Source organism: Pipra filicauda, unplaced genomic scaffold (genome assembly GCF_003945595.2).
Source record: "Pipra filicauda isolate LSUMZ 115617 unplaced genomic scaffold, ASM394559v2 scaffold211_size2331000_pilon, whole genome shotgun sequence".
In the NCBI taxonomy this organism is placed as follows: Eukaryota; Metazoa; Chordata; class Aves; order Passeriformes; family Pipridae; genus Pipra; species Pipra filicauda.
The window spans coordinates 1,209,797-1,232,088 of record NW_024104323.1 but is presented as its reverse complement, the minus strand read 5'-3'; the positions used below and the strand labels follow the sequence as shown (position 1 = coordinate 1,232,088).

The 22,292-nt window shown below is 54.8% G+C and overlaps 1 protein-coding gene across 1 annotated transcript in view; it reads right to left on the bottom strand.

Moving 5' to 3' along the window:
- DOC2B (double C2 domain beta) overlaps positions 1–13,296 on the bottom strand; it is a 32,656-nt gene extending 19,360 nt beyond the window's left edge. Inside the window, exons 1-2 of the mRNA XM_027744809.2 lie at positions 12,763–13,296; positions 1,974–2,053 (exon numbers count right to left, since the gene is read on the bottom strand). Coding sequence (XP_027600610.1) covers positions 1,974–2,053; positions 12,763–13,093 — 411 coding nt within the window. The 5' untranslated portion in view covers positions 13,094–13,296. The remainder of the gene's footprint in view (positions 1–1,973; positions 2,054–12,762) is intronic.
- Between the last annotated feature and the right edge of the window lie 8,996 nt (positions 13,297–22,292).

Sequence of the window (22,292 nt, the reverse complement as noted above, 5' to 3'; positions counted from 1 at the left end):
AGATGTCCCCAGGCACAGCACCAGGGTAAATTCCCACATGCAGTGACTATCCCAGCCTCGTGCAAAGTACAGCAGTTGGTGGTTGCAGAGCAGGAAATTGGTGGTGGAGCACAACAGGTTGGATTGAACCTGCTGCCGGTGCCTCCAAGAGCCTGCTCCCCTCTCCCTGCTCCCCAGGAACCGATAACGGGACTCGTGAGGGACATCAGCAGATAGAAAAGTGCTGGAGACTAAAATAAATGGAGAGAAGCAAAGAGATCTAAAGGGAGAGAGAGGGGTTGTTTGGGGTTATCGGAGAGAAAGAAAAACATGTCTCACATGGCTGAAATAGTCCAGGTTTTAAGGGCTGCTGGCAGGAGCTGAGGCTCCAGGAGCTGCAGGAGTTGGATATATCCTGAGGGCACCTTCCCCAGAGGACTGAGACAGGTACTCAGGACACCCAGCCCAGGTGCAAGGGCAATGCACATCCCAGCACTGCTGGGGCTTGTGTGTGCAGCCCTGGCACTCGCCCATCTCCTCCTCTACAGCACTACTTGTAACATCTACACAGCCGGCGCCGGCTCCCACCGACGGCAGCCGGGGCCTGGCCCTTACCTTTCTGTAGTCAAGTTTTGGCAGCTTTCCCCAGGCGAGAGATGAAATGAGAGCGAGCAGATGGCAATGTAAATAAAAGAGAAAAATGGGAGAATGAGAGCAGAATGGAAATGAACAGGACTCGAGTGCTTGAATGTCAGGGTGGCGAGGAGGGCTCTGCCCACCCCGTGGCCAGGGGAGGTGCAGGGGTACCCCCAGTCCTGTGGGGTGGAATCAGCCACCACTATTCCTGACAGAGCCAGGTGGGCACGGCAGGGCTCTCCTTTGCCAGCCCTGCCCTTGCTCTCGCTGATGTGAAATCTATCACAGGTCTCCTTCCTCCCACTCCAAACACAATTAGAAATCTCCTCCTTGGCACCGCTCCCGAGTGCGCCAAGGGAAGTCTGACCCCGAGGCTGCCGGAGAATTCACAGGCAACAGGGAGGGAAACAAACCCCACTGTCTGCCCCAGCCCTGCCCCAGCAGTCCTGCCCAGGAGCTGCGGGTGCTGCACTTGCCCCCAGCCAGGAGCAGCTCTAGAGCTGCCAGGGCAGATGTTTCCGTGCTCATCCCCAAAGCCAAGCTTTGGTGCTGGAATGTTGGAGAACCCTGGGTGGGGATGTGCATTCTCAGCACCCAGGGCCAGCACCCAGAGCAGCAGGTGCCAGGGTGGGGGCTGCAAACATGCATCCTATGAAGGCAAATAGCATGGCCTGATCCTCTGGGGCTCAGGTCACAGCCCGTTCTCCTGCCTGCTGTAAAAACCCTCCACACCTTCCCGAGATCTGCAGGGATTTAGGTCTTCTCCTCCCAACCCACCACTGCCATGGTGACCTGGTACCTTCACTGCTCTGGTCCTCATGCTGGGTGAAGCAGAGAGGAACCCAGCAGCACCCACGGGCCTGGAGGCAGAATCAGGACCTCGGTTATCTGTTTCTGCTCCGAAATGTGCAAAAAGCCCCTAATTGCTTCAATCACGCAGACAGCAAAGGCGCTGAGGCGCAGCACTTTGTGGCCGTGATTAGCAGCATTTAAAAGAGCCATTTATAAACTGACAGCCGGTCACAGCCGTCAAGTAAATAACAACATCGGGAGGGGTTGCTCTAAAAAGCATCAATAGCTGCGACGATCTCGTCAAAGGGGAAGAGCAGCCGTCTCTGTACTGCCGGAAACGCCCTGAAAGGCAGGGCTGGAGGGGAAGGAGAGGGCAGAGGCACTGGGTGTTGGGGTAGAAGTGGAACTGGCAAAGGAATAGCTGCTTCACAGACACCACCACATTTGCAGCTTTTGGCACTTTTGGCACAGCTGCAGCACCTGGGTGGCCCCATAAGGCACTTAGGACAAAGTTTCCCACCTCCAGGCACAGTCAGTCCTCCCTGTTCCCATGCCCTGAGCCATACCTTGGCTTTATTGATGGTGCAGTGGAGAGCGTTGTTCTCTTGATCGTAGAGCAAGCTGAAATCCAGCGTCCCCAGCGTGGCTGCGAAGGAGAGAAGATTCTGTTAGCCTCTGTGGCCCAGCCAACGCTGCCTTTTCTCCCTCTGAGCGCAAAAGGAGTGCATGAAGATGCTACAGAAATGGCTGCAAACATTATAAAACATAAGCATCCTCATGTGAGCCCTTGTTTCCAGCTGGTGGCCATCCCCACGTTTGTTGGTGGGGCTGGCACAGTCCTGGGAGAGGACTGAGTGGGATCAATGGATGCAGCTCACCCAGCTTTGCCTCTGGGGGCTTTCACATGGGTCACTCCCCAATCCCACAGCAGCCCCATTGCAGCCAGCAGCTTCCTGTCCCTCAGGAGCTGAAAGCTCTTCTCTGGGAAGATCCAGGCATGGCTGGGACACAGAAGAGACCCACTGTTGGCACATCCCCCCTGCTCCAGCGCCGCTGGCATTCCCAGAACATGTATTTGTACACTGACACCTTCAAACAAATGAGCCACCAATGGGATCCCTTCTCAGCTCCAATCTGGCTGCAAACTGTAAATTAAACCCAGGGAGGGATGGAAACACTTTTATGGTTAAAATGAAAAACACCAACAGCTTTTAATCGGAGCAGTGTTCCGTTACAACATCCACAACCCAGGAATGGCAGCACGGGGCATCTCTTGGGATGGGATACAGGGACAGGGCAGGAGACCGGAACAAAACCAGGAGAGCCTCAGCAGCAAAAGTACATTTGATTTAAGAAATTCTTTCCCTTTGAATGATCTGAGCAAGTCGTGCTAATCCAAAGCAGAGAAAAAGCTTTAAAAAGACAAGCTCTCCAAAAACATGGCTTAACCTTCTCCAAGGCTCCCAGACCTTATTTGCACGCCAAAGCCTGGACATGGAGCAGCATCTTCGCTGGCTCAGCTTCACCTGCCACCAGCCTTGAACTTCCAGGGTGGCTCTCGACCCAGCAACCCCCACTTTTCCATGCCCACCTTCCCAAAAGGGGTCTGCCTGAGCGCTGCCCTGCCACCAAACAGCATCCCACCACTGTTTCCAAGGTAACTGCACCTTCCCGCCGCATTCAGAGCATGAAAAAAAAATCCAAAATAAAAACCAGAACAGTTTTGCTTAATATCAAAGCAGGGTTTGCTGCCGGGCAGGGGGAGGAGGGGGGGGGAAAGTTGGACAAACTTTATGGCAGGAAATAAGGTCCTTTTTCCCCCCCCCAGCATTGACAGCAGCAAGGCACCCACGGAGGAGGCAGATATTCAGGGGACGAAACGTTCCTGCTGCAATTTCACAGTGATCTCCCAGCCCAAAGGCAAATGAGCTACAGATTTGCCTGCTAGCAAAAGAAAAATCATTGCTCCAGAGCAAATATCTTGAGTTCAAAACAGAATAAACACCCAAAGAGATTTTCTGCCAGAATAATGTACCCCCCTCGCTCTGGAGCAATTTCATGGCACATTAGCTGCTGGTCTGGATAAGTCACAAATCAGTGGGGGTTTACCTGCCAGGGGAAGATGGAAGCCATACAGGGTGAGGCCAAACCTGCTGCAAATTCTGAGTCATCTCTGGGTTCGGCCCAAACGGGCATTTCCAGAGCAATTCCCACCCAAAACCACTCCTCATCCCACAGGGAGGAAGGCGCAGCAGTGCCCGGATGTCCCTGCCTGCGCTTAGAGACAGGGAGCTCACGGATGGCAGTGGGTGAAGTGTGAGGCTCCACAGCACAAGGGTGAAAGCCAAGTCAGCAAAACTTCACGAAATCTGCATTTTTCACTCAAGAGCGGAAGATGAAGCCTCCGGTTTCGGAGCCTCATCATTTCCACCTGCCCTTTAATCAGCGCTTCCTGCCAGCCCCACTGCTCGGCCCTCCCGGGTTCAAGCTGTTATTTTATTTTTATCACAGGAGGGGGCCCGCGGCTCAGCCTGCTGGATTTGGCAATTTATAAAACAAATTAAAAGCCTGGCACGAAAACAGACTTTGGCCAGGAAATACTGACAAAGCCCCAGCCTGCCCCAGGGGCGAGGGCAGCAGGGGGGCCCCGCTCCTGCAAGACAGGCAAAGCCTAAAATCACTATAACAAGCAGCAGGTGCTTGTTTTGCAGGTGGGGACTCGGGTCCTGCTCCCAGTGCTGGCAGTCCATAAGCAAACCTTGAGCAGTTCCCATTCCTCTTGGAGCTGCCAGGAGCTGGGAGGGCATGGATAGGGGTGCACAGTTCCCCCAAGCCCTGCCAGGCTCCAGCCCCAGCTCTCCTCCAGTTCTGAAGGGGTTTTCCTCTACATAGGCTTTTTTTTCTTGTTGGTGGTGATCTTGATAACCAAGGAAAGATCTGCCTTTAGCAGAGGGATGTGGAAACACCAGCAGAACATGAGCTAATTGCTTAAAAACGCGGCCGTATGGAGACGACAAAAGGGGTCAGGCAAACTCGGAGTTTGACAGCCAAGGTGCTGCTGTGGAGCCAAGGGTAGTGCTGCCACCAGAGCCAGGACCCAGAGGATGCCCAGGACACACTGGACACATCCAGGACACGGCCACAGCCCTGCAACTTCCGTTACCTCCTGGGGAGGCACATCCAGGCAATGGATCCAGCACAGCAGTGAAGGCAGAGACAAAGGCTGGTGCTCAAGCTGCTCAGGGGCTGAGGAGGTGGCAGGAGACCTCCAGTTGCACCAGGGGTGGGAGCCACCCCTGCACCCCCCAGCAGCTCCCTGTAAACTCCCACGGGACCACAACCCTGCACTCCTGGAGTGGGCAGCACGCTGAGCCAGCGGCCAGGCAAGCCAACACCACCACACCAGCACCAGTCACTGCTCCCACCCCTCCTGCAAACCTCTGGCAGCACATCCAGCCCTGACTGTGGGAGTTCTGCCTCCCCAGCTGGCAGGATTGGGCCCAAAACCTTGGCAATGCAGCTGAATCCCCCTCTTTTGATTGCTTTCCCCCTCCCACGAGAGATGCAACTCGATTGTGCTCTTAATTAAGGGAGCAAGTACCCAAAAAAGAGCAGGGCAGCAACTAGACTCAAAGCGCTGTTACCAGGATTATTTAACTCAACTGGGCTATTCTAAACACTCCCCTCTAATCACACAGGCTGCAAATAAAAAATATAAATAAATGTCTTTGTCAGGCACTACAAAGGCAGCTTGGTGCTCTCCAGACAGCAGGCAGGATGTATCATTATTATTACAATTATTCTGCTCCAATGATAAAATAACCATTAGGAAAGCTGAACTCATTAGGAGGTTCTGACCCTCTCTCCTCTCCATGAATTGGGAGAGATTGATGGGAAGACGCTGGCCAGGGCCTGGCGTTTAACACAGGCTCTAAAAAGAAAAATAAATCTGACTTGCGCGGGAACGCGGCCTCCTCTCCCACTGACCTTTGGGCGTTTTGATTAATTCAGTGGGCCACAAAACTACCAGAGGGCAGCAGAACCAGCAGATGTGTCCGCGGGCTCAGCCGGGGGACGCGGCGAGCGCAGTGTCCCGGCACGGCCGCAGCAGCAGCACCGCCCTGGCCGGCGGAGTCGGCAGAAATTGTTTATTGCTGACATTTCCCATCAGCGCCCAGGGTGACGGGGAGGCTGGAGGAGCTTCTATTTATACCTGCGGGATGAAAGGCAAAACGCGGTGATAAATCCCTGCTCCGCTCCCTTCCCCAGCCCCCTGTCTTTGCAGGCGCCGTTGCCCTCGCCTGGTCCACGCCGGGATCCGCCCCCTCTGCAGCCTGGGATGCTCCAAGGAGAAGAGTTTCTCAGCCCAAGGGATGGTCAAGACATGGAAGAGACCCTGAGACTTGCAGAACAGACCTGTGAGCTTCAGTAAAGCCCGTGGAGGTGCGAAGCGATGACGGAGCGCGCTCCTTACCTTCCCAAGTCAGGGAAGCTTTCACAGCAGAGCTCCACACTAAGAGAAATTGAGGTGTGCACACAAAAAACCCACTATAGAACTAATTAAAAAGAAGTCCAAAAGCCTTAAGTCCCTCTGCTTATCAGCATTGCTGCTCCCAAGATAATCTGCTCATGGATTTTGTGCCAGGGAGATCAGAGTGGAGCAGTAAAAAGACTGCTGGGGATTGTCTGGATTAGCTCTCCCTTACAGAAAGCATAGGTTCAGTAACCTTCAGACTGGGTATTTTTTAATGCACTATAAAAGATAGGTCCCTATTCTTCCATTGCTTTAATTTTCCCCTGCAATAGAGATCATTTTAAAGGTCCTGAAAGGCAATAAGTAATTCTGTGCACTTACAGCCCCATGTAAAATGTTGGTAAATGACTCCTCAGGAGGAACAGAAATTATCTCCTGCCATTTCCAAGCAGGACTGCCGAAGACCATTTTGGTGGGTGGCTCTGTGTGTTCCTGCCTCCTTGAGAATGACAGTGCCCTGACCTGGTCCAGAGGCTCACGATGGGGCAGTGCAGGCAGATAGTGCTGGGGCAGCTTGAGGATTGACTCCCTGAGCCCCTAAAACCCTCCAGGGCTATCCCTGGAAAACAGCACCATCAGATCCTGCAGCCTCTTGCAGCTGAGGCTGAGCTCATCCAGCATCCACAGCATTCCTGGTCCGTGCTTGGGATGCTGCTTGTGACTCACGTGCCTTGGTAGAGTCAGGGATAGATCCCACAAGGTGCTCAGCTGAGGAGCTGCAGGCTGCAAACCCCCAGGTCTGATGGCAGCACTGACCTCTGGCATGATCCTCCAGCCACGGGATTCAGCATCAGCCAGGGAAGGTGGTGAAAGCAGGTGAAAATGGGACACTTCTGAAAGTTCTGCCAGGGGCTATTCCATGAAAATGCATCCTGTGGGAGGTTTTGGGACATGCCCCGGGGGCAGCACAGCATGTTGGGACTCAGACATTCCTGTGAGTCCTGGACCACGAGGTGCCAACTGGCTGCATCATAGAACTGTGATCTGCTGCTGCAGGCAAGGCAGGACATCCTCACTCCTACAGAAAAACCCAGCAGGGACCAGACCCAGCATACAGGCAGGAGACTTTCCTTCCTCGGGAGATCTACAGATGTGGCTGAATTCAATAGGATCAGGAATGAGAACAAAGCACAACTTTCCTTTCTTGCAACTGCTCCCTGCCTGACTGTGGGTTTTTCACTTAAAATCTACAACAATTAATATTTCTTCATTTTGGAGACACAGCACCAGCCCCTGGTAAGCTCTGGAGCAGGGAGCTTCTTCCTCGTGAGGTTGGTTGATGGATGCTCATCAGCTCTTCTGTCTTCTCCAGGAGGAGTGTTCAGAGGAACACTTATCTGCTCAGAACAGTTCAGAGATGCAATTATGTTTTACAGCACTAAATGGTCCCTGATGTCAGCAGCAATTAGACTTTCAGCAATTTCAATTTAGAGATGGCCTTCAAAATCTCTCCCTCTCTCTTCCTTTAATGAAATACAGTCTTGCAATTAACAACCCCCCAAAATTGCCTTCACTGTTAAATACAAAGATGAAAGATCTGGGAACCCCCTTGAGCTCCAGCATGGTGGAGTAAGGGGTGTCAGTTCCCTTTTCCAGCCGGGCACTGTGTCTCCTCCTGCACCCTGGAACCACGGAAGGTGAAGGGCCGGGCAGGCTGGTGGGGAGGAGGCAGTGGGAGGGCCCCTCATTAACCAGCAGCCGTGTGGCTCCTTCATTAGTGGAGGTGCCGGAGGCCACGGCCCATATGCTGCTTCCATTGCTGCTGCAGGAGGGATGCCCACACAGAGCCTCCTCACCCTCGTGTGCCAGCCTCACCAGGTGCCCTGTGTTCCTCTTCAGCACTTCAGGGTGTCCCTGCCCATGGTCACTCCTTGGGAACAGGCATCTCTGGGGGCTGAAGGCTCGTTGGGGGATCAGGAACACACGATGTGCAGCCTCCACCTGGACCACTAAAGGGGGGGCCAGCAGGAAAGCGTGAGAGCTCGCCCCACACCAGCACCTTCCCTATACCCACCTATCCCGCAGGAAACCAGACAGGAGCTAATCCAGAGTCATCCCAGTTAACATCCCATGTCTCCCTTGGGAAGGCTACAAGCTCAGACCTCGGTTCCACACTGCCCAGTGCCCACACACGTTCCTTTGGCACAGGCAGCTCGGGTTGTGGTCTGGTGGGCAAAGCCACGCTCCAGGCTCTGCCGAAAGCAGCGGTGGTTTGTTTAGTTTCCTGAGTAAAAAAAAATTACTTCTTTTGGCCTTCTCTGGATTGAAAAGACGATTCAAAGCTTATAAATAGCAGTGGCAGCATATGCTAAGGAGCCGCGTTTCAGAAGTAAATATCCTCCCCGTTCCAGTGCACGTTTCCCCTCGCCGTCTCCTCTCCCTCCCCCTGTCTGGCCAAAAGCACTGCCAGGTGACTTGCAAACCCTGCACCCCTTAAGACGTTCCTCTTTACGTCTTTGAGCAGCCAGTAATTAATATCTCCATGACGGCTTTGCCTGCCTAATTATCTTCTTTGCTCAAAATAAGAGTCTTCCTAAATAACTTGCAACTTGCGTGGCGCTGCTCTCAGCAGGCGTCACGAGCCGCCGCCGCCAGGACTGGCCTCTCAGCTGTACTTTGGAGAAGTCGTTTCCATGCTGCTGCAGCTCCGGAGCCTGCTCACGAGCCTGCTCCTCCGTGAATAACAACTGGGCATGCCATGGAATTGGCTGGGTTTGTGCATATATGAACAGCCCTGGAGCGCTGGCAGGAACAGTATGGGGCAGCTCTTCCAGCTCCCACTGCAGCTCCCTGCCCTCAGGCTGTGTTCCCATTGGAAAATCCAGAGCAAAACGCATACGGAGGAGGGAGAAAATTCCAGTGTGACCACAGCCTCTTTCCAAAGCCAAACAGCAGCTCAGGGGAACGGGGCATTTCTGCAAGGGCTGGAAACTTGCTTGCCTGTTACAGGAGGATGGCTGCTCCCTCCAGCGCTGTCCCCCGTGATAGAAGCCCCAGCAGTGCTCCTTCACAGGGACGGCGTCTCCACCTCTGTGCTGCTCGTGCAGGGATTTGAGAGACTTTTAAAAACCCATCAGGTACAAATTCCCACTGGTGCTGTGGAGGGGGAAGTGTGGGCAGTGAAGGGGCAGCAATTTGGGTGAAATCGGGGAAGATGGGAGGCGAGAGCCAGCTCCTCGCAGGTGGCACATTGCCATCTAGCTGGCATTTGCTTATTTTCCTTGCAAACCAAGTTTCCCTGGCAGTGTGCTGCCCGAATGGGTGGGAAGCATCTCTGGTGGCTGGGGACCCCAGGGGCCAGGACTGCTGCTGTCACCGGGCACCAGCCAGGGGAACCAGAGATGAGGTGACAGCCAGGAGGCAGCAGGAGTGAATCCCCCCTTCCCAGCCCCAAATCCCGGCTGGTCCTCTCAGCTCACAGCAGATGCTAATTCTGGTCCAACAGTGCCAAATCACCTTTCTCACCAAATACACACTTCCCACCTCTCCTGTCTCATTCCACCTCCTCAGCAGCTCCACTGGGGACAAACCCACTGCAGGAAGAGTCCTGTACAGCCTGAGCTCTGGTCCCAGAGCATCCCTGCAGACGGAGGATGGAGGAGGTGCAGGGCAGTGATGAGTCCTTCTCCCAGGGTCTCCCAAGGGTCCTGGGATGGCAGCAGGTGCCCACCACAACCCTGCAAATCCTCAAGCAGCACTGTTGGCAGGTTTGATGGGAAGAGCTGGCTCCATGCAGTTCTCAGTAGTCCCAGAGCCAGCCCAGATGTCTCCACTCATTATCTGCTGTGTTTGTTCCCTGGCACTGCCTGCTCCCTGCCACTCGCTGCATTCAACAGGCTGGTTGAAAGGTGTCCCAGAGCCATCAGCCTGAGCCTCTGCATCAGCCTCCCATGAACTAGTACCATCTGTCCTCCTGCCTCAGCCGGGTCCCTGCCCATCTCTGGAGCAATCCTACCTGCCTCTTGCAGCCTGGGGATTCTTAATTTTCCAAAGCAGTAACACCATGCACGCACATGCATCTGCCCCCCAACATGTCCCTGCTCCCTGCAGATGCCAAACCCCTGGGTCAGGCCACCCTGCTTGGATGGGAGCTGACACTGATGCTTCTCCCAGGGCTGCGCTGCTCTGGGGCTGCCCCATCCGGAAGAAGGCAGCTCCCACTGGCTCCGTAGGCACCCCAAGAATTGTGATGGCATCTGGAGCACAACTCAGCAAAGGATTAAGGAATGGGGTACAGGGTACCAGCCCAGGTGAGCTGCAGCAGGGCCAGGCAGAACCTACCCTACTCTCTCCCCACAGCCCTGCTGGGGTGCTGAAGGTTTTGCAGGGATGGCAGCTCCGGTCCAGCCCCTGCCGATGCTGCCCTGCACGGCAGCGGTGGCAGAGCAACCCATCCGTGGCACCTAACAGGCTGCTGCTGCTGCAAACCCAGAAACCAGCCCAGAGCAGCAACTCCAGGCAGGAACAAGCCTGGGGAAACCCAGACAAATGCTGCATTTCTCCAGGCAGGGGCAGCTCTCCTCCTCCCATTCACCCAGCCAGCAGCATCGCTTGGCGTTGGAGGAGGGAAACCTGCAGGCAGGTGGGACAATTGGGAAGGAGCTCTCCTCCCAGCCATGGCAAAATCCCTCTCCCTGCACCTCTCTGGGGCTGAGCTGGGAGTATCTGTGGGGAGTGAGGCAAGATGTGCCACTGCCCAGCAGCACCTTGATTTGTGAGTGCTGCACCCAGATCTGACACCACCATCCCCTGAGACCTCAGTCACCTCCCTGAACCCTGTGTGACACGCAACGGGACTGGCACCACCTAAACCCCAGTGTTGCCCTGATGTACAGGCAGACACAGGTTCTCCAGGGGAAATTTAGCGCAGGTGACTAATGCAGCAGCCCTGAATCACCTTCCAGGGATGTGGGGGAGCTGAACAACACTCCCCAGCGTAGCTGATGGCTCGAGTCAGGCTGCACGAATCCCCTCCCAGCTCCCCAGCTGGGAAATTGGGACAAGGAGCTCTTGTCTGGCTTTACAACTTGGCTGCTAAACATGGGGGAGTGACAGTCTCATCCTGCACATTTATGCCAACCAGTGTCCTGAGGGTGGCTGGGACCACCCTGTGCTGTCCCCAGAGATGTGACACCAGCAGTCCCACCTCCCCACTCTGCTCCTGGCACTGATGTGCTTTCACCAGCCGAAAAACCACCACATCTGGCAAAAGAGCCTCAGCAGTTTGCCTGACACCTGTTACGCTGCAACAAACACTCTTCCTAACACCAGCCGGGGTGAGAGAAACACCCACCCGCCCCCGGCACGAAGCTGAGCCTCTTCCAGCCAGCACTGCCGGCGGAAAAATGCAGAATGCAGCACCCTGGGCTATTTCCATGCGAATCACCTGGAGAAAACACCACACTCTGGGGCCCCGAGTGCTTCGGCTCCCACACACACCCCTGCAGCCCGGTTGCTCCCATTTCTACTGCCACAGTGAGCAAAGACGATCTAATAATTAGAGCAGCAAATAACACCCAAATCCGGTTAAAGTCACCGTTAACTGCCCGGCTCGGACAAACGCGGCTTAGCAGAGATGTTCTCCCCGGGAGCGCCGAGGCTCTCGCCTCTCCAGAGAGCATGACCCTGACACTGGCATGGGGAGAAAGGGAGCATCAGTCTGGGGCTGGCACACAATTCCCAGCCTCTCCTGGGGCTGTAGCTGGTGGTCAGCAGGCAGAGGGGGGCATAGGGATGGCTGTGCCACCCTGCAGCAGCACAGCCCTCCTTGGGGTCACGCTGCGGGGTCTGGCACAGATGACAGCAGCCCAGGCCAGCCCAGAGCCCGGCAGCGAGGCCGAGGCAGGGCTGTGACATTCTGCACAGGAAAAAGCCACCGCCTGCCCGGCGCTGGGCCGTAAACAGCTCAGCCTCTCCTTCCCCCAGGACGAGCACGCAGCACTGCTCAGCAGCACCCACTCCCTTCCTCGGCACCTCCCGGCTTCAAACTTTGTGCTCAGCCCCTCGCAGGATCTGGCCCCTGAAGGTTGGGCTGAATCGAGCCCTTGGGTTTTATCCGACTCCAAGGGAAATCGTATTATCCCAGTCACCGCGGCTGGCAGAGCCAGGCAGCAGCTGCCTTGCAGCCTGCAAGCTCCACCGCGCCGGGTGGGAAGGACGTTTTGGGTGGGGAGGGGTTAACCCTTGCTGCAAGCACCTGCATCTACCAGAACCAAAGCCTTCTGTTCCAAAGCCCCCGTTGGTCTCCTGCAGGGCTCTGCCTGCAGCTGGAGGGCGAGGAATGGAGGAATGACATGTCAGAGTTTGCCGAGGGAGAGGGCAGAGATCTCCAGGGTGGATGTCATTCCAAACAAATCTCCCCGATGTGGAGCCGGGCGATGCTGGAGCGTATCGCCAGCTCATCAGCAGGGTGGCTGGAGCAGCCTGCACCACCGAGGTGGATTAACCAAAGGGTCTGAGCCCAGCTGGCAGCCTTCAGAGGCACGGAGCCGAGCAGGGACGAGGCAGAGAAGTGCACCAACCACAACAGCAAAGCACAGCAACTGGTGGCTCTTGGGAGACTTCCCTAGTTTGGGTTCAGCGGCCAGCCTGGCTGCAGCAGGGACACTCCCAGGGCCCCCTTCCACCCCGAAACAGTGCCGTAACAGCCTTCCCAGCTAAAGCTGGGGACTTCTCACTGCTGCAGTGTGATCCCAGGGATGGGCAGCATGGCTGGCAGCCGGGAAGGGCACGCGACTCAGGCACCAAGATGGGGAACCAGCCCTAAGACCCACCCTTGCCCTCAGCACCCAGCAAACTCCCATGGAAACTTAGGAACTTACTGCAGTCGTCGGACTCGTAGCCCTCGGGGTCCACCACCTCCTCGGGCGCTTGGCTCTTGGCCGGCTGCTCGGCGGGCGTCGTGCCATACGCTCCAAAAAGCTGGTCCACGTCCTCATCATCTTCCCGGGGTCCCTCGGCGGGGCTCACGGAGGGCTGGCTGACCGCGGGGCGCAGGGCACTGCTGCGGCCGACGGCGGCGGGGAGCCCGCGGGGGAAGCGGGGGAAGTAGTCGGAGATCTGCTTGATGGGTTTGATGGGGCCGGGGCAGACGTCAATAGCCATGTGCTCCTGGATACTTATGGTCATTTTCTCTCCTTTTCGGAGTGTCATGCATGCGGCTGTCGGTGCCAAGCCCCTCCGGAGAAGCCCGGACCGTGCGTGGGGGAGCCGTGAAGTTTCTGCCGGGGGCCGCGGAGGCGGGTGAGGAGGGAGGCTCCGGTGGGCACCTTACGTGGTTCTCGCGCCCTGAGCCCCAGACACCGCACACATGCTGCTGCCGCCTGCCCTGGCGCTCGCACAGCCCCTGATCCTGCCAGCGCTGCCTGTGAATAAATGAGCGAGACACAGAGACGGATAAGAGGCAGGGGGTGGGCTCTCGGGTGATGTCACCAGCTAGCAACAAAGCGGTACCCAGCAGCGGAGGAATGAGGGCTGTGGCCGGCCTGCCGCCCCGGCCGCACGGCCACCGGCGTGGGCAGCCGGCCCCCCGCCCCTTCCCCGGCACAGCCCCGGGGGCAGCCAAGCAGAAGTTGGGGTGATGGGGTGTGGGGAGGTGGGCTTCGACCCATCTGCCTGCCCAAGCAGGGCTGGTCCCTGCCAGACCCCTCCGGGGGGGTAGAGGTCACCACGCAGTGTCAGGAGCCATCGCCCTGTTGGGTCGCATCCCGGCGTGCTGCGGACAGGGACGCAGGGCTGCCCCGGTCCCCAGGGATGGTGGCAGCCCCCCAGGGATGGTGGCAGTCCCCAGGGATGGTGGCAGCCCACGGGGATCACGGCAGTCCCCGTGCCCTCCCGGCTCACCGCGGACTGTGCCAGGGAGGTGCTGTGCCGCATCCTCAGCAGGGGCAGGGGTCACACGCTGCCCCCTCCCCACGGCCCGCAGGGGCAGGGACAGCCCGGACTCGCAGCCCTGCTGCCGTAGCTGCCCCCAGCCCACAGCAACGCCCCCTCCAGAGCTCAGCACCGGCCAGGGGGGCTGGGTGAGCCGCCCCAGCCCCTGGGGCTGGGACTGAAGCAACACATGGCTCCTGCTCACAGCCCGGGCGGCACAGCCTCGCCCTGCCAGCGTGCGGCTGTGGCCTGGAGCGATGCAGCAGGTAGAGCATCGCAGAGGAGCGAGTGAAGGGCTGGGCCAGGGCTCCCTGTCAGTGTGGCCATGCTCAGCACCCCCCCAGTAACCTTCCCAGGCAGGGCCAGGGCCCCATCACCAGCCAGGACAGGGACAGGCTCCCTGCAGCCTGCTGCAGGCTCCCTGGAAAATGCTGAGCTGTGGTTTGCTCAGGTAGGTTGGTCTCAAACTGCTGTTTTTACTAATCTTTCCTGTGTTCAAATCAATAAATCTGTGGTTCCACAAGCTACTCGAAGTGGACTTTTGAGCAAGGAGTGCCAGAAGAGAAATGCTGTGAGAACTTGATGCAAAATGCTGCCCAGTAACTCATCCTGCCCAGAAAAATGTGTCTAAAATATTTTAGAGAGGCAGCTCCCAAGTGTAGCTGGCTGAGGAGTGGGAGGTCTGGCATGAGGCTGGGACACACAGTGTGCTATGGTCACCCAGCACCATGTCCAGCTGCTCACAGCTGGTACCTCCAGGTAACCTTACAGGACACAGATCCCTTCTCAATGCACACAGAGCTGCAGTCTCCTGGAGGCTGGCACACGGGTGTCTATTAAAAACAAAGCTCTGTTCCTCAGAGGATTTTCCCCAAATCCCAGGAAAATGACACCCAACCTTTTTGCCTAATGCGGAGTTCAATTTTCCTTCAGATTTTGGTAAATGTTAATGCACGTCCCTGACTCATAACACACTGACACTAGGCAAACCTAATTTACTCTCACCGGGAAGCAAATGTTTCTCTCCTGAAGCATCCAAACTTGTCATTGCTCTGTACCCAGACCTGACGAACATGGATGCTCTTATGACCTGGGAAAGCAGGACACTGCTCACCACTCCTTCCTCTCCCTGCCATGTTTTCACTCCGAGGTAGCTCCCGCCTGTTGTGCAGGGGTGATCGGTGTAGCAGATCCAGCCCGAGACAGTTTAGCCCCCTTCCCACATCCAGCGACTCCCAGGACATTAATTCAGATGGAAATGCCACCTGCTTTGCGTGTCAAGGCTGAAAATATCGCAGGTGGATTGATGATAGGTGGGAATGTCATGGAAAGCACAAAGAGGTGCCTCTGGCTTTGGAGCAGCCTGGGTGCAGCATCCAGATGTGGTGTGGACTCGGAACAAAGCAAAAATTGGGCCCGATGCCCAGAAAAAAACCAGCAATTTCCACTAAGAAAAGAGCAAACAAATAAATAAATAAAATTAAGTTACGTATGAGGGCCTAATGTCGTTATTACCATTACAAAAGTGTCGTCATTTCAAATGTTTCCTCAAAGAGCACAATACCAATACAGAGAAGGATTGTTTTATAGGTCAGAAAATCAAGTCTCTGGGAATTAAGGTGAAAGTCTGAGCTCTTCTTCCTCCTGTACCAACAGCCCACAGCCAGGACCAGGTTGCCCAGCAGCACCAACTGAGAGGTGCCCAGTTCACCCAGGGATGCAGAAGAGCGACAAGGGGACCAAATGAAGGGCAAAGCAAAGGCAGAACTGAAGCAGACAAAGCTCCCTGAATCAGGGCAGGAGTGGCCCCCAAGGGAGACCCTGTCCCAGCCTTATGGACTGAAGGAAACAAACCCAAGATTTACTGCTAACAGCCCAGATGGGACTTTCTAGTCCCTGACTGATCCCAAGCCTACTGAAAGCAGCTGAAGCCTTTCCTTAGCTTTTAATGAGTCCCAAAGCAGCTTGGTTTTGATAAACTACTCTTTTTTACCTTCTCATACTGCCTGAGTGTTTCCTCCTGGGCAGCACAGCCCCATATTTTCCAAGGGTTCCCCAAATGTGGTCAGGGGCTGGCTGCACAGCCAGGCACCACATCCTGCCACACACGACAACATGGAAGGTAAAAGGGACAAAAATAGAGAGTTGGGCTGGGAGACAAAAGCAGGGCTTGGAGATACAAAGCCAGTTTCCAGGTAAAGCTTTTAATTCCCACCGTCTGTCTAATGCCCTGGAATGTGACTTGATTTGATCCCCAGCTCTGCCAGGGCGGTTCTGAGCTGCTGCAGTGCCCACGCTCATGGCCTTTGCTGCCCCGAAAAGGAGGATGTGGATTCCTCACCAGTCCCCCAGGAGGGAAGAGAGAGACTTTAAACATTACAGTGCCAATTTCTGCAGCTGGACCCACAGCTCTGCCTGTCAGGGAGCAAAGCCAAGGGACACCTATCCCTGCATGAAGGGGGGACATCCTCCAGAGAAGGTGGAGGTGGCCATCAGAGAGACAGCATCAAAGCAGGATGATAGAGAAGAGCACATTGTCCCTGCCAAAAGCTGTGTTTCCCTCCCAGTGATGCCTGAAAGTTGTGACAAGATCCTGAGCTCAGCACAAGTGACATTGCACTTGGCATGTAGGAACCATCACTCCAGCTCCATCCCAGGCTCAGAAAAGCATCCTGACCTGGGACAGCCCAGAGTTTAATTTCAATGTCCTGAACAGGGGCACAAGCAGAGGCTTAAGCACATCCAGACAAAGCCTGTGCAGAGCCAGGCCACAATGTGGCTTCCTCCTGTGAGCAGGGATCTGCCCTGCAAACAGGCAAACAGGAGGAATATTAGGAATATTAGGAATATTCCTACAGCCCACAAAACAGCAACACACCGATTAAACATGCATCCAAAAACACAGACTGTCCCCAGGACACACTTCAACCAATTTTCTTTCAAATGCTTAAGCATCAAATTCTGCTGTTCCAGGTTTAAATCAATAAGAACAGGGGTTGATTCCAGTTTGATCAATTCCTTTCCAAATGACAAGTACAGCAGCAGGACGGCACATCCCATCACTTACCAGAGATTCAGTGAGTGACCCACCAGTTCTTTATTTAATACTTTGTCAACTCAGACCCAAAGGATCTCACAGAACCCCCTTGCTCTGCTGGTGCTGCTGGAAAAGAGCCTGGAGAGAGCACAGAGAGATGATGCCAAATTAAAGCCTCCATCTGGAGGAACTACCTCTGAAACTCACTCATCCTTGAACTTGGAGGGACTCACTGCAGGCTGGGAGCAGGGAGCTTTGTCAGCCCCCCAGGGAGGTGACACAGGGCAGCACCAGCCTGCACAGCCTTGGCTTGCATTTTGCTTTTTCCCAGCCATTTCTGAACCTGCATTAAGCCACTGCAAGTACATACAGCCTTAAGCATGAGAGGGTGCCAGCAGATAACACCAGCCCAATCTGGCTGCAGGGGCAGGAATGTGGGATATTGACACTGTCAGGGGGTGCCAACACTCTGCCAACGCTGCTGGGAAAAGACCCTCCCATCCCTCTGGGGTGACTCGGTACATACACTGCCTTCAGTTCCCCTGGCTGGTAGGTATGAAACATATTTTTTTGTTCCTCAAATGAGCTTAGCTCCAGCAGGGCTGTGTGCATGGGAAGGGGGTTAATTGAAAAGCAACATGTGCCTGGCTCCTTGGCTCACTCAGGGCACTGTCTCCTGGCTGACGCACAGCTATTGGCAACCAGGCTGCTTCCCCCGAAAGATCTCTGCCCTCGATTGCTGGGGAGGCTTGGCTGAGCCCATCGAGTGGATTGCAGACCCTACCTGGTTAAATATCCTTTGCATTTGCTAAGTAAAGCAATAATAATAATGATGATAACTTGGAAACTTGGCTAAATAATCCTAAGAAGCTTATTCCAGGCTGTGCCGATTACGGCTCCCCAGCAGTGCCGATATCCCAGCACACCCCGGCCCCCACTGCTCCTCTGCATGAATAATATCTGAGGTTATCTGTGCTCAAACAGGCCCTGCTAACAACCATCATTTGACCAGATTTAACCAGCAATTACTAGCTGCGAACGAAATCGCTCTGGTGAAATACAACCCACACTCTATTACGGCGCAGACACAAACAAACCCTTGCAGAAAGCCAGGGATAGGCCAAATGCCAGCAAGGAAGAGCCCTCTCCCCTCAAAATATTGCTTAAGGTTCCCAGAGACCTTGTGAAACACCCAACTAGTGGCATCTTCCCGGCCAGCACTTTGTTACCTGCAGATGGACCTGCAAGGGAGCTTCCAGAAGGAGTTTGGGAGGCATCTGCTCTTCTTGCATCTCCAGTGCCATTCAGGAGGGGCCCAGAAATAGCTCTGCTTTTGGTAGGGGCTGATGTGCAACGTGTAGCATATGTTGCCATTTCGATGTGAGTCCCAAAATAGTTGGTGTTTTGGTTTGTAATTTCAGTGCTCTGGTTTTTCGGAGTCCTTGCCCTCCTGTTCGGGGAGGGGACGTGCTGTGCATGTCCTGACACACCATTTCCAACACGCCAGGCACCTGCAAATCAACCAGAGGAGATAATCAGCTTCTGTAAATATCAGCTATACGGAGCACATAGTAAATTCATATGGATTGATGAGGGGTGGGTCTGTGCAGAGGGTGAGCTGCAGGAAAATCCAACTGAATGGTGCCCAAGAGGAAGGTGACATCCCATCTTGGGGCACAGCACTGTCCAGGGCCCAGTCCTCAGGGGTATTTTCTTAGTAATGAGCCTTTTTTGACTTTTCCCTCTAATTTCCCTCATGGTCTGTAGGTTCTTCCTAACTCCAGAGCCTTAGCAGGTGTTTGCCATCACAAGGCCAGGCAGAGATGCTCTCTCCCATCACCCTGGCTCTGGTTGTTATGTGCCTGTAAGCTAGACACAGACCCACTCCCTTGCAATCAAGGGAGGGGAGAGTTCTGCGTAGCATCAACTCTTATTAAACTAATTTTATCTGCTCTCAGTGCCTTTCCAAGCTGGAGTCAACGTCCTCTGAGATTACCCAGCTGACTTGTCTTAGTAGTTTTACCCTGCTTTTACCTCTTCCTGACTGTCTCCCAGCTGCAGGAGGATGACAACATCCCTCCTCAAGACTTTCCAGGCAGACAGGAGCAAAGCCTGATGTTTATTCTGCAGCAGCACCTTATTTTATGGTGGTTGGGACACGATGTTGGGCCTGGGGAGCTGTGCTTGAGCTGGGCTCTGCTGCCTCCCGCACACCCAGCTCTTCCAACTCCATAAATGTCCAGAAACAGAGTTAACACCAGCATTTAGGGCCCGGCCCTGTTGCCATGGAAATGGATAGACTTTCTGCTCACATTTTGGTGAGAAGAGGCATTTCAGGAGGCACAATAGCGTCCAGAGTTAACACGGGGAAGCCAAGTGAGGGCAGAGAGCAGCTGAGTTTCAGGGAGGCAGGGGGGGCAACTGCTCCCACCCCACGCTCCGAGAATTCGGAGCTGGATGCAAGCAGAGGGAAAAGGCCACCAATAACCGGCAGCATCAAGATGCTGCAGAGTGAGCTCCGGGGATTCGTGAAATAACATCTTGGTTTTGCAGTATTAAAGAGCAATTTGGCTGCATTAAGAGAGCATTATAGCTGCTCCTCTCCCACATACACATCAGGCTAACGACATCCTGTCAAAAGCAATCTACCCAAAGCCCCCGTGCACTCAATGTACCTGTCACAGCCTTGCCATGGCTGGTGGAGCTCTGTCCTGGTTGCTGCTCCTCCCAGGGCTGGGAGTTCTCCTGCCCATCCCTGGATCATGAGGCTCAACCATGAGCTGCGAGGGAATGGTCCACCGTGGCTGCCAAGGCATTTTCCTGGCCCCATCCCCAAATCCCAGTCTCGTGCCAACATCGCAGAAAGCGACACGACTGACAGGGCGAGGAGGAGAGTAAATCCACATGCACAGTGGGGTCAGGAGGGGCAAATTGGGCAGGGAGACAAACTCACGCTTTTTGGGGACAGCAAACCCTGTGGATGCTCCTGCTGGCTGGGGAGGCAGCGGGGCGATGTGCTGAGCCCTTCCCCGGGGCAGGCAGCCGGAGCTGTCCATGGCTGGCAGCCGGCACGGAGCTGCAGGAGCTGCCGGAGCTGCAGGAGCTGCCGGTGGCAAGGAAAGCGGCTACACCGGCACCTGTGGGGCAGCAGCCGAGGAATTGAGGCCACAGTCGAGACAAGCTGACTCCTGCCCGGACAGCAGCTTTCCCGGCGGCGCTGAGGAAGGCAAGCCAGCCTGCAGGATCCTCTGCTCTCCAATCCACGGGCTATTTAGTCGTCTGACCTCATGTCACCGGACGCAGGACAAATTCCCATTCCACTGTAGGGAAGCCCAAGCGTTTTCCAGCTCCGTAGTGACCCGGGGATAACAAAACTGCAGAGCTGAGGATAACCACCAGCCGAAAAAAAAAAAAGGGAGATGGAGGGAGAGGTGGACAGGTACGGGGCATTCCTCAAAACACAAACATTAAAATGATGCCCATTGAGGGGGGCACCTCCCAGGTCATTAGGCAGCCAGAGGAGTCACTAGATGGCCCTGCTAGTCCTGTTCATCTGATCACAGCAATGGATATTAGGAGATGCTAGTTTGGCTGCTCTGCAGGCTTTTGGAAACTGGGAAGTCTGCTCTGAGCCTCCTTCTGGGAGGAAGGGCCTCCCCAGGAGAGCACAGCAGCCAGGTGGTACCTTGGCTGGCACGTGGAGGGGACTCCCCACGACACGTGGCACCTCTGGGCCTCACCAGGCAGATGAACAGTCCTTCCCAGTCCCACCATGACCTGGATGTCCTCCTCACTCCCTGAGAGCAGCATTACCTGCCAGAGATGCTGCAAGTCTCTGCCTCAGCGTAATCATGTTGACAGTGATGGGTGTAAGAGCCAGGGAACCATATTAATGAACATCGTGTTGCTGGATAATCATGACATTAGCATTATTGGATTAGAACATTTGCATAATTTGGGCACGAGCTGCTACCTGCATGGAGACATATGTTTACATGAATTTACATCCATTTGCATCCCAATGAAGCTCATCCTACTGCATCCTCAGCAGCTTTCTGGGTGACCAGTCATGGCCATTGGCAGCTCAACCCCAGGGACCATCTCCTGCTGTCAGGCACAATCCCAGGCCACTCAGATGCCAACAAACAGAAAAGTTCTCCCTCCTCCCGGTGTTACTCACACAGGCTGCACCTCAACTGGGATGGACATGTGCTTTGCCGAGGTCTGAAGCCTCAGCATTGGGGTCATCCAGGCTAAAGCTGTCCCCTTCCCACAAACTCTTGCTGCCCCCCAACAGCCCAGCTCCCAGGTCCCAGGATAATGGGCAGTTAAGTCCATCCTACTCACAGCTGTGAAAAGAGATCGATAAAACACTCCCAGAAGGCTGCAAAGCTCAGAATTTAAGAGGCCAATAAAGGGAGCCCAAAATGAAGTCCTTGTGTTGTCTTTTCTTTTAAAATCACGTGCTCTTTGATTCAATTACTTGATTTTATAGCAAGGGGGAGAGAGGTTCAATTACTTGATTCCTGATTTCTTAACATAAAAATATGGACCCTGCAACCACAGAAAGGCAAAAATCCCTTCCAAGCCGCATCACAACAATTTGGTGGCACCATCAGATTTATATGGCTGTGAGAAATAAGCGGTTTCCCCTCCTGGGCTCAGCATTGAAGTAGTGCAGTAATATCTGAGCACAAAGTCCTGCAGACCACCCACAAAATTACAGGGTGAGAGGTGTTCGGTGGCAGCTGCCTGGCTGAGTCCCTGAGTGCTTTCCTAATGTAGAGCTGCTCAGGGAGTCACCAGGTTCCTTCACAGCCCCTGGAATTATGAGCTGGGAGGGACCAGGAGGTGCACACTCACTCCTGGGCATCTCCATCCCCAGAAATTGCTGCTCTGCTCCTTCCAAATGCTGTCATGAAAACAGACATCAGGACCAGCCCAGGGGTGTCCAAACCATTTCCATCAAGACTCAGAGTAACCACAGGCCTCACTACCACTGAAAGCTTTGCAAATTACAGGGATTTATCTCTGAGTGCTGGCCTGCAAGACACAAAGAGCTAAACCCCAAAGTGCCCTTGGGATTAAACATGCCTGAACCCATCCACAGCAACGAGAGCAGTAAATCCTGCAGGGAGCTAGCTGGGAAGTTTGCTGGGATGCTGTGAGCTGGAGCAGCCCTCTCTCCCCTTAGCTGGTGCACACAACGATGCTGCCACACCAATAAAAGCACTGCTCAGACAAGATCACCTGGTATTTCCAGGGTCTGTTCTCCCAAACCAACCCACAGCCACTCTTCTTGCTGCTTCCTGCGGCTGAAGAAGCTGCAAAGAAAAGAAGCATTAAGAAGAGTGTTGCTGCATTACGGAGGAAGGTGAGGGAGGTGAAGATGGAGAGGAAGGCAGCCTGTTCCTGCCTTGCCCAGCTCCCACCCACCACTCG